At 42.1% G+C, this 11,044-nt stretch overlaps 1 protein-coding gene across 2 annotated transcripts in view; it reads left to right on the forward strand.

Annotated features, from left to right (window-relative positions):
* LRRC56 (leucine rich repeat containing 56) overlaps nucleotides 1-9,149 on the forward strand; it is a 47,562-nt gene extending 38,413 nt beyond the window's left edge. For both annotated transcript variants that reach the window (XM_040410519.1, XM_040410520.1), the window contains 7 exons: nucleotides 2,029-2,200; nucleotides 2,462-2,641; nucleotides 2,800-2,864; nucleotides 3,939-4,063; nucleotides 5,871-6,055; nucleotides 6,914-7,259; nucleotides 7,690-9,149. In XM_040410519.1, the coding sequence (XP_040266453.1) occupies nucleotides 2,029-2,200; nucleotides 2,462-2,641; nucleotides 2,800-2,864; nucleotides 3,939-4,063; nucleotides 5,871-6,055; nucleotides 6,914-7,259; nucleotides 7,690-7,864 (1,248 nt within the window). In that variant the 3' untranslated portion in view covers nucleotides 7,865-9,149. The remainder of the gene's footprint in view (nucleotides 1-2,028; nucleotides 2,201-2,461; nucleotides 2,642-2,799; nucleotides 2,865-3,938; nucleotides 4,064-5,870; nucleotides 6,056-6,913; nucleotides 7,260-7,689) is intronic.
* Nucleotides 9,150-11,044: the final 1,895 nt, after the last annotated feature.

An 11,044-nucleotide genomic window follows, 5' to 3' on the forward strand; every position in this document is an offset into this window, starting at 1 on the left:
TCTGCGCTTGTGCTGAACTTGTTCATTTACTATTTAGCGCAGGAGCAGAAGAAGGTCTGTCAGGGGATAGCAAAGAATGGGTGAATCACTGCCGCCATCTTGCTCCCTATGGATCCAGCGTCCAAGAATTGTAGATGTTTACATCAGGACCTGGGAACCATCTGCTGCTCAGCAGGGATAACTTATCATGTGGCGAATGTCACACGAAAGATTGTTTAATTGAAAAACATTCATTAAACCAAATCTATTTGGTGTTGAAATGTGTCATCAGAATATGAGCTACAGTTTAATTCATGTTTGTATATTAAACTTTCATTTATTTGTTTTTCTTTTCCATGTCACATCTATAATCTGTATATTTTTTTAAAAAAGAAGAAAAACTGCTACAAGAGGACATAGTTTTAAATTAGAGGGGCAAAGGTTTAAAGGTAATATCAGGAAGTATTACTTTACTGAGAGAGTAGTGGATGCATGGAATAGCCTTCCTGCAGAAGTGGTAGCTGCAAATACAGTGAAGGGGTTTAAGCATGCATGGGATAGGCATAAGGCCATCCTTCATATAAGATAGGGCCGGGGGCTATCCATAGTATTCAGTATATTGGGCAGACTAGATGGGCCAAATGGTTCTTATCTGCCGACACATTCTATGTTTCTATATAATCCTACAATTTTCACACTGGCCACTTGGCCTAATAATGGGTCTTGATTTTGCTGTTTTGCACAGGTAATCTTTCAGTAGCCATTATCATTATCGCCACAGGCAGGTTTACAATGACAAGTAAACACTTGCGGCAGGACGGATCACACTTGCGGCAGGACGGATCCGACAGGCTGTTCACCCTGTCGGATCCGTCCTTACACTATTTCGCCGTGCCGCCGGACCGCCGCTCCGTCCCCATTGACTATAATGGGGACGGGGGCGGAGCTCCGGCGCAGCACGGCAGTGCACTGTGAAAGGCCGCCGTACTAAAAGTCCTGCATGTCCGACTTTTTAGTCCGGCGGCCTTTCACCGCGAACTGCCGTGCTGCGCTGGAGCTCCGCCCCCGTCCCCATTATAGTCAATGGGGACGGAACGGCGGTCCGGCGGCACGGCGAAATAGTCGAAGGACGGATCCGACAGGGAGAACAGCCTGTCGGATCCGTCCTGCCACAAGTGTGAAAGTAGCCTTAGTCAGAATCCACCATTCACAATAGGTGATATCATCAGCTCCCTCCTAACCACTGCCCAGGTCACAGAGCATGCCTAGAAAACTCTCCCATATAAGTCAATAAGTCCATTGTATCTATGCCCAAGCAGCTGCTCTCGAAAGACAGGAAGTATTAACATATTTAGGCCAAGTGGCAAGTGTGAAAATTGCAGGCATTTAGTTTTTTTTTTTATATACAGTAGATAGGGACCTGAAAATGTAAAAATAAAATAAATAAAAAAGTGATTTAAACAATAGGTCATTTTCTGATGACACATTCCCTTTAGGGCTCATTCACACAACTGTGGTTTTGTTCCGCATCCCAGCCGCATTTTTTGGGTCCGCACCTGAGCCGTATTCACTTCAATGGGGCCGCAAAAAATGCGGATAGCATCCGTTGCCCCGCAAAAATTATGAGTAATGTCCTATTCTTGTCCGTTTTGCGGACAAGAATAGGCATTTCTATAAAGGGTCGTCCGTTCCGCAAATTGCGAAAGGCACACGGGCGGCATCCTTGTTTTGCAGATACGCAAAACACGGCACGGTCGTGTGAACAAGCCCTTAAGTATAATATTATGACTATGATGAGAATGCAAAACCATTTTTGGGGTCAGTGACTTTTTTTTTTTTTTTTCTTCAGACCATGATTCATAAATCTGTTCACTGCAGAAGATAGAGGAAATCAATAAATATTCAAATAGCCAGTGCATAGACTGTGATAGTTTCCTTTTGCAGTAAATTTTCAAATACCCCAACCCTTGGAACAAATGCTTAATGGAAAAATGCCAAAAATCATGATCCTAAATAGCGACTTGGGATATATTCGATTTTTCTTCTTAGTCTTCAGATTACAATTACTGTGTAGAAGTGAAAAGATTGATCCCACAATTGCAATACATTGATGATGTCCCAGCTGACCAGAGAAACCCAAACACACCACGCACTCCAAACCAGGACTGGCTAATGGTGTTGGACTCCCTCAAAGAAAGTGCTATCAGCTTAGCATCTGTGGGTAAGTGCTACTAAGAGATGTGGATGGATGGTCAATAGATGAGAGGATAGTGGTCTACTAGTGCCAATAAGAACTACCGATAGTTAGAAAAAAGTCAAGTTGCAAAACACAATTTTACCCTAATAGTCTGAATAAAAGAGTCAATGGATTGGCTTTTTCGATCTTGCCTTAGATTTGTCTCACACCATATTGGTAAATTTATAGATCTTGGTGTCTTTTATTAACCGTACAGTGACTGATTAATAAAAATGTTGTTTCAAGACCTAGGACGTGCCCAGAGAAAGCCATCTATGAGACCCAGTACAGCCCAGCCAGTATTAATCAGGCGACCACACTCAGCCCCAAGAGCCTCAAGTGCTGGAAGAATTGTCACTAGCCTCCCAAGTGCTGAACCATTAGATGATTCTCCAGTCGAGGATGAAGCCAGTGACCTAACTCATGGTAACATTATTTTTAGAATGGGGCTTATACAAGAATGAATCTGGTTGGGTGTTGTTTTTTTTTTTGCTACATGGAGCCCCAAAGTATGGCCGTTTATGAGGGGGTAGGGAGATTCATTCTATTCTTTTTACAGTTTATTCATTTTTGGTGACCTGCAGGTGTTGGCAAAGTCATCTGTGGGAATCCTATTAAAGCTCTGCGTGCACGCAAGGAAAAGTTGGAGGTAAGCGCCAGAAAATAAAATTTGATTCCTAAATATTGAAAATATAGTTTGTTTCTTTTTTTCAAAACTACTCTGAGTTGAATGGGTTGAGATGTGACACACCTGTGGAGGGAAGAAAAAGTTTAGAGGGTAGTGAATATCTTGAGAATGATGACCCATCCATTTTCTGAACTTGTTTGCTGTAGATGGTGCCAATCATTCCGGAATAATATGGGGCATGGTGTCAAGAGAGAAGCACACAGCCCACATCTACTGCATATGAGCAAATCCTAAGATAGAGTGACCACCATGCCATATGTTGTCCACAGCAATGCCCAGATTGTCAGTCTGTCCAAATAATGTCTTACTGTGCCCACACAGTTTAATATCTTTACCATACGGAGGCAAACAGTACCCAGTGCCATTCATTGCCTAGAAAAATAATGTTTTAGAGCACCCACTTAGTGCCTACCTTTTGCTCAGTTTTCCCCGTCTTCCCGCCACGGGCAAACATAATTTACCTTCTTCTTATTCTCTTGCAAACAAATTGACTTCCTTAGCAGTCAGTTTGTATTTTCTTGGTGAGAATGGGGCAAAAACATGAAGTTGTGGTCTGTAAATCAACTCCATGGAGGCAAATCTCTGCATAGGGGTTTAAAAGCAAATAGGAATAAGAATACTGGACAGTCCTTCGGCAAAGCTGAAATCACATGTGAAGCCTGTCTAGTTGGACCCCACTACGCTTAAGTACTACTTAGGCTACATGCACACGAACGTATTTTGTTTCTGTGTCCGTTCAGGTTTTTTTGCAGATAGGATGCGGACCCATTCATTTTAATGGGTCTACAAAAAAAATGTGGACAGCACACCGTGTGCTGTCCGCATAAGTATGTCCGTTCCGTAGCCCCGCAAAAAAAATAGAACATTTCCTATTCTTGTCCATTTTAGGCATTGTTACAATGGATCCGCAAAAAAAAACTGATGGTTTACGGATGTCATCCTTCTTTTTTTTTTTTTTTTTGGCGGACCGCAAAACACATACGATCGTGTGCATGTAGCCTTATACTAATCATTTTCGGTAATTTTTATTTTCAGGCAACTCATGGCTCAAGTGTACCACCGAAGGGATTCAAGCCGGAAGTCTCATTTGATTCTGTGTCTCAAAGGGATAGGGATGATGTGTTTGCAGAACTGAAAGCTTGGAGAGAGATGCATCATGAGTAAGAGAACATACCAAGGATGATTAATGAGAGTGGTTCTGGTTCATTGTCAAACTTAAGATATTTTACTACCAACAATCAGACAAAGTCAAAAATAAGCGAAATAATTTTGTTAGCTGTAATTGGGTGTACCACCATCTTACATACATTTAGGAGTGAATTTATCAAGCCTGGCATTTAATGTGCCAGTCTTGATCTAGTTTGCGCAGACACACGTCTCAGGAAGTCCGTGCACCAGGAACTGAAATCTGTGCCATCTAGAATCATCCTGGCATAGATTTCAAGAGTAATTTAAAAGGCATCTGTCAGTAGGTTCGTCCCTATGACTCTGACTGACCTGTTACATGTGCACTTGGCAGCTGAAGACATCAGTGTTGGTCCCATGTTCATATGTGCCCGCAGTGCTGAGAAACATGATTCTTTAATATATGCAACTAAGCCTTTAGGAGCAATGGGGGGGGAAGGGGGAGGGTTACCATTACACCTAGAAGCTCTGCTGTCTCTGCAACTGCCACGTCAAATGGTTCAGCAGTTGAAGAGAGATCAGAGCCTCTAGGTGTAATGGTTACACCCCAGTTGCTCCTAGAGGCTCATTTGCATATATTAAACATCATAATTCTCAGCAATGCGGACACATATGAACATGGGACAAACACAGATGCCTTCAGCTGCCAAGTGCACATGTAACAGGTCAGTCAGTGTCATATGTACAAATCTGCTGACAAGCCAGTTTCTTGGCGTACGTAATGTGAAGGGTGGTGCAACACACAGTTTTTGATGCAGATTTGTGCCCCAAAACCAGAAATATATCCAGTAGGAAGTAGGAGTATAAGTTCTTTATACTGTAATTTCCATTCCCTTCCAATCCATGTCTGCCTCTGGCTAAAAAAAAACTGCATCAAAAACTGCCACAAAAAGCTGTGTGTGTGACACCATCCTTAGTCCTCATTCATACATCCGTCCCCATGATGTCATCAGTGACAAGATGGTCGGTGGTTTATCCGTGAAGACGTCCGTGAATGATCTGTGTTTGGTCTGTGTGTCCATTTTTTGCCCTCCGTGTGTCATCTGTATTCCACGGATGCTGCTCTTGAAATTCATTTTCAGCTGAGCATCTCCTAGCAACGATCTGTGAAACACGGACGCCGTCCATGTTGTCTGTGTTTTTTCATGGAACCATAGATAATGGGCGTGCAGGCCCTGTGAACACGGACAAAAATAAGACATGCTTCCTTGAAGTAAACACAAACCCACAAACCGCGGAAATTCACGGATATGTGAATACACACCTTAAAGTCAATGCGTGTCCTGTCCGTGGAGAACACAGATAGCACATGTCCATGATTCACTGATGTGTGAATAAGTTGGGTAAAGGTGGACACACCCATGTCCCATCTACTTTTTGTTTTAGAAAAAACTGCATAAAGAACTGTACTTTTTAGCGCCATTTTCTGATGCAGGGGTTTGATAAAGTGCCCCCCCCCCCCTCCTTCCCCATCATTATTTATTTTACACGTTTTCTAGTTGTCTTTAGGACACATTGGCAATAAAGGAATGAAATGCAGGATGTAAGCATTTTAAATGGTTAATATGATCTTGTGTATTAATACCCAGTTTTCTACAAGGCAATAATTGTATCATTATATAATTAAACGGTGTTGTTTTTTGTTTTATGAATTACTAGTTTATGCACCATAAAACTGCATGCAGAAACTGCATCAAAATGTGAAGTGTGAACTAAGCTTATATTCAATGACCTGCTAAAGCAAGACTCAAAATGATAATGGCTTTTATTTGATGTCATTAGGGTGCTGCAAAGGATAAAGGATGAACGGGCTCCACAGGTTCTCACAATATCACATAGTGATGAAGAGGATACAGATAGTTTCTCTTCCAGCAGTGAGGATGAAGATCTGGGGGACACTTGGGACTCAGGATGCCCTGTTAGAGTATCCCCTGAGACCTCAATTCACTCTCCTAGATCACCGACAGGTGAGGGCTTCTCCAGCTTGGTTTTGAAATAATATCCAGTCGTGGTACATGTACTAAAGAATATTACAACAAATTGCATGAGCCATATGCTTAGAGCCAGGAATGCGATTAAATCCCATACTAACAGATCAAGAAAGCTTCTCCCAAAGAAAAATCTTTGGGAGAGGTTTTCATGATGGAATCCTCCTTGGTTCAAAATATAGATATAGTAAGAGTCTAAAATACCAGTATATGCTGCATATTATTGAACAGGCAGCTGTAGAAATGCACTTTGATTGACAGGGCCAGGCGTGATAACGTTTACATTGTCTGGCCCTATCAATCAAAGTGGACAGGATGCGGCAGTTGCAGAGAGAGCAGAGTCTCTAGGTGTAACGGCAACGCCTCCGTTGCTCCTAGAGGCTCATTTGCATATATTAAAACATCATATTTCTCAGCAATGCGGACACATATAAACATGGGACTAACACAGATGTCTTCAGCTGACAAGCGCACATGTAACAGGTCAGCCAGTTTCATAGGTACAAATCTGCTGACAGATGCCCTTTAATAGAGCAGAGAAGTCCCAAGGAAGTTGAATTGTCATCGACTTGTCACTATGCCCCACAGGAACCAGTTTCTGCATTCTGCTGACAGTCCTCCCAGGACAAAGGCTCCCAGGCGAAATGAGATTTCAGTAAAAGAGTGTATTGAGAAATTACATCTATGCAAATCTCAAATACATAAGCAGTTTTATATTGTGTACTTGTATGTGATTTCTTTACATCAAGTAATACGATTTATAGGGTAGGTCAGACTTGTAGAATTTGTTTTATTACATTATTTTAGAAGTATTTAATTATTATTTCTGTTTATTAGCCATCCCACTGAATGCTGGAGAGTTGATATCACCTGATTCCCCACAGCAGCCATCACCCCCTATGACTCCATGCCCACCAGTTTCAATAGGTGTAAATTCCAGACCCAACAAGGGTGCAGACATTCGAGCCAGGCGTTTGCTTAGGGTCTACACTCCAAGCAAGAGCACAGCACTGAGAGCAATGCCAACAGATACGTGCATGGGGGATGAGGCCTTTTTGCCAACTGATATTGATGACAACATTATTAGGGCTCAGTTGATGATCCAACAAACTAGTAAACCAGTAGGTGAGCTGAACACAAGGTCATCTTCTGGAACAGGACAACTGGAAAATAATAACTCCAGGTGAGTGTTTTGAGACATGCATGGGACTAGTGTGACAGTTCATTTTTACAGTAGATTAAGATGAGGCTTTGTGTTATGTAAGTGGACCTCCATCTTTCGATGGTAAAGTCCTTGTTTCCAAAATTTATCAGAAAACACAACTGCTGACAGTTGTAGATCATCAGCAAGCATCCTGGAGAGTTCACTTAGCTATTGTACAGGTACTAGATTAGGAGATCATATACGGTAAGTTTTATTGGTTTGGGGAAACTGTTGCCTCATTTATCACCTACCTTTTTGTTTTGTGTAAGAATACGACCAGCGGTGTGCTTACTGAAGTTTATGTAGGCTGTACATTGGCAGGGATGGACATTGTATATTAGATGCTCAACCAGGATCTATTGTCCTAGCAAAAAATGTTTACCAAGATCTTCTTCTTCTTCCTGTCTAGGCCAACATTAGCCAGATTTATTTCCTCTCATCAGCCTGTTATTCGCTCCTCCATCAAAACCCCAGAGAGACCCTCACCCCCACAAATCATTCGTCCTGTTACAGCCACAGGTATTCTGCAAAGGCTGCCCAATCGACCAACTCTTTTAACAGCCAGCAAAAGTTCAAGTACATAGCAAGCAGAAAAAAACATATTCTACAAAGGCCACCAAAGAAGCCTCCATATTTTAATGGACTGCTTCCTTCTAGCTCAGTGGAACTCTTCACAAGCAACATACTGGAGGACCAATTTCTGAAAATAGTTCAACAATTTTAAGATGGTAAAGGGAACCTTCTTAATAAAAAATTATTTTGATGGTAAGTTGCCTTGAATTGATAACTTAAAGCCCAACTTCAATCTGACGTTCAGGTATTACTACAGTTAACCTGATATTCTATTCACTCCCATGTCACGCTTTGATGGATCAGGGAAGCAACGATTTGGGGAGTTGGTTTATGGGGTCTTCACACTTTAGGGCTGTCACTTACTTGAGTTGTCCCTGTGCCTGACTGGGGTGGTGACTGGTGTGCCATGGAGTAAAAAAAAAAAAAATGTGACTCCTTGACCCTGCCCTCCTTCACTTGAGACCTCTTTATTTTCTCCACCTTATTATAGGAATACAAATAGACAGACATGAAGGCCTTTTAGTGCAAAAAACTGGACATGTGGTTGTTGTGAAGGACTAAAAACACATTCAATTTTTCAGGTTTTAGTGGAGTCAAAGGGATTGTCCCATCTGGGACATTGATGGCATATTGCTAGGGTATGCTATCCATGTCAGATAGGTGGAGGTCCCACCTCTGGAACACGCTCCTATCGCACATGTGTGGCGTGCTCTCCATTCATCACTATGGGAGCTCCTGAAAATAGGTCAGAGGGTTCACTGTGCCGTTTTCAAAAGTTCTATATTGGTGAATATACTGCGCAAGTCTGCCCACTTCTCTATTCACCACTATGCGACTGCTGAAAATGATCAAGCCAGTGCTTGGCTGTTTCCAGGACTCACATATCTGGGAACGGAGGGTGGCCTCACATGCATGGCTGCTTTGTTACTTTGGGGGGGGGGGGGGGCCCGTTCTGGAGATAGATGCCAGTCCCACACCTGGGACCTGTTCCTATCTGGCATTGATGGCATATCCTAGCGATATGCCATAAATGCTCCAGTTGGGAATACCCCTTTATAGTTACAAAACGACTATCACATACCTTATTTAAGGAATTCTGAGTTAATAGGGAGAGGGTCTCTCATTCAGCACCCTCATCTATTGAACAGAGCACAAAGTGACTACAAAGAACATGTCTCTCTGGAGGACCTGGGGCATTCATGCATTACATGGACAGTCAGTTAATTTAAGTGGGCCCCATTTAATGCTTAAAGGGGTTTTCTCATTTCAGACAATGGGGGCATATCGCGAGGATATGCCCCCATTGTCTGATAGATGTGGTTCCCACCTCTGGGACCCGCACCTACACTGAGAACGGAGCCCAAAAAGTTATGGAGGGTGTATTGCGTATGCGCAGCCACCCTCCATTTATTTCTAAGTGGCTGCTGAAAATAGCAGAGAGTTGCCTCGGCTATTTCCGTCAGCCCCATAGAAAGGAATGGGAGCAGTGCCCGCGCAAGCACAGTGCGCTCCCATTCACTACCACGGGGAGAGCGCTTGGTGGTGGCTGGACCCCGGAAAACCTGGGGTCCTCCGGCCACCACCTTCCCCGCTCTGTTCTTGAGCTATATGCCCCCATTGTCTCAGATGGGAATACCCCCTAAGTTATCTAGTGGTGGAGCTCTAGGGGAATTAAATGCATACTGCCGAATTCTCCAGCATTATTTGAAGGGAATACTTCTATAGAACTGTACAATGTGGCCATCCCCTACTTCTACATCCATTTAAAGTAATGTATGTCTTATATTCTCCATCACATGAAGCCCTGTTCTAGAGGTTGTTAGTCAAATCTGTCTAGATTCGAAAATGACACACATCAGATTCTTTTCATTAAAAATTAATATTCATGGTAAATTATTTTTAATGTATTATTGGCTCACCTTAAAGGTGATTTGTTATATTTTTGGAGGTTTATTTACTGTAAATTTAGATTTTCCTGTATGAAAAATGTAAAACCATCAAACAGCAGCTAAAATGGTAAAGTAAGACTGCAGTGCTAATAGGATGCATATCCTGCTGCCATTGCATTGACTAGTACATTTTGTATTGGCCAAAGCGAACCGTGGTTTTTAGAAATGAGCCAAGGTTGCTTCAGAAAGCCATAAATCAATTTGTAATATAGCTGAGTTTTATGTAAATTATTTATTTGTTATAGGCTATTACTATACCATATGTTTGCTTTTGTTTCCTTCCACAAAATGTCAGGAAATCTAATTCCACTTGAATGGAGTGATGTCATAAAAGTTGACCCTTTTTTTTATTTATTTTTTGGGGTGTTTTCTATATACGAATAATTAGTTAAAGATTATCTGTACTTTTCAAAAAACGTATTTCATAGTGACATATGAAAGTTTTGGGTCCAAGTGCTGGGGGCCCCATGATCACTAAAATGAGCAGTTAGACGCATCCTCAATAGAAAGTCTGAGAAGGGCTTGAGCAGTGAGAAGAGACAGACCTTGGCCGAGCGCTTCTAACTCCTGATTTTAGTGATCCAGGAGGTCTCCGTATTTGGACCCCCACTGACCACAATCTTTAATATGTCCCTATGAAATATCAAAGTTTTTTTTAATTGCAGTTAAAAAAAACTGCTAGTAATTCACGTTTGCTCTGCGGTTGAATGCTATGTATTGCCCCTGTTATTAGCCATTTGGAATAGAGCCGCGTTGACTATAATTTTTAAATGAGATTACCAACATGAATCTCTTTGTGATTACCAAGATATGTGTACACCTACATATGTGTTTTACTGGTAGCTCTGTCTTTTGTAAGCCAATTTGTGCCTTATGTTCAATGGTACTCTATGATAAACCGTTTGTCCACACGCAAACAAAACACCAATTTTTTTCAGGGCTACAATTTTAGGGCTAAACGTCTGTGTTGATTAATTTCTTAACATATTGATATAGCGGTTGTGAGCTTTGTTCTTTTTAAAATAGCGCTCCAGGCATGCTGGCTACTACCACCACTAGGGGGAGCTTAGGAGCGCATTATGGAGTTCAATATGCTCCCTCTGGTGGTTGTTGCAGGTGTGCTGTACTCTGCTTCATATGTGCAGTGCGCAGTGAAGTGTACGGTCTTTGGCTTCATAGGCATTTTCAGAAGTCCCATTGAAATGAATTAGGAGGTGCACAGCCACCGCTCCATTCACTTCT

Source organism: Bufo bufo, chromosome 10, assembly GCF_905171765.1.
Source record: "Bufo bufo chromosome 10, aBufBuf1.1, whole genome shotgun sequence".
Taxonomy (NCBI): domain Eukaryota; kingdom Metazoa; phylum Chordata; class Amphibia; order Anura; family Bufonidae; genus Bufo; species Bufo bufo.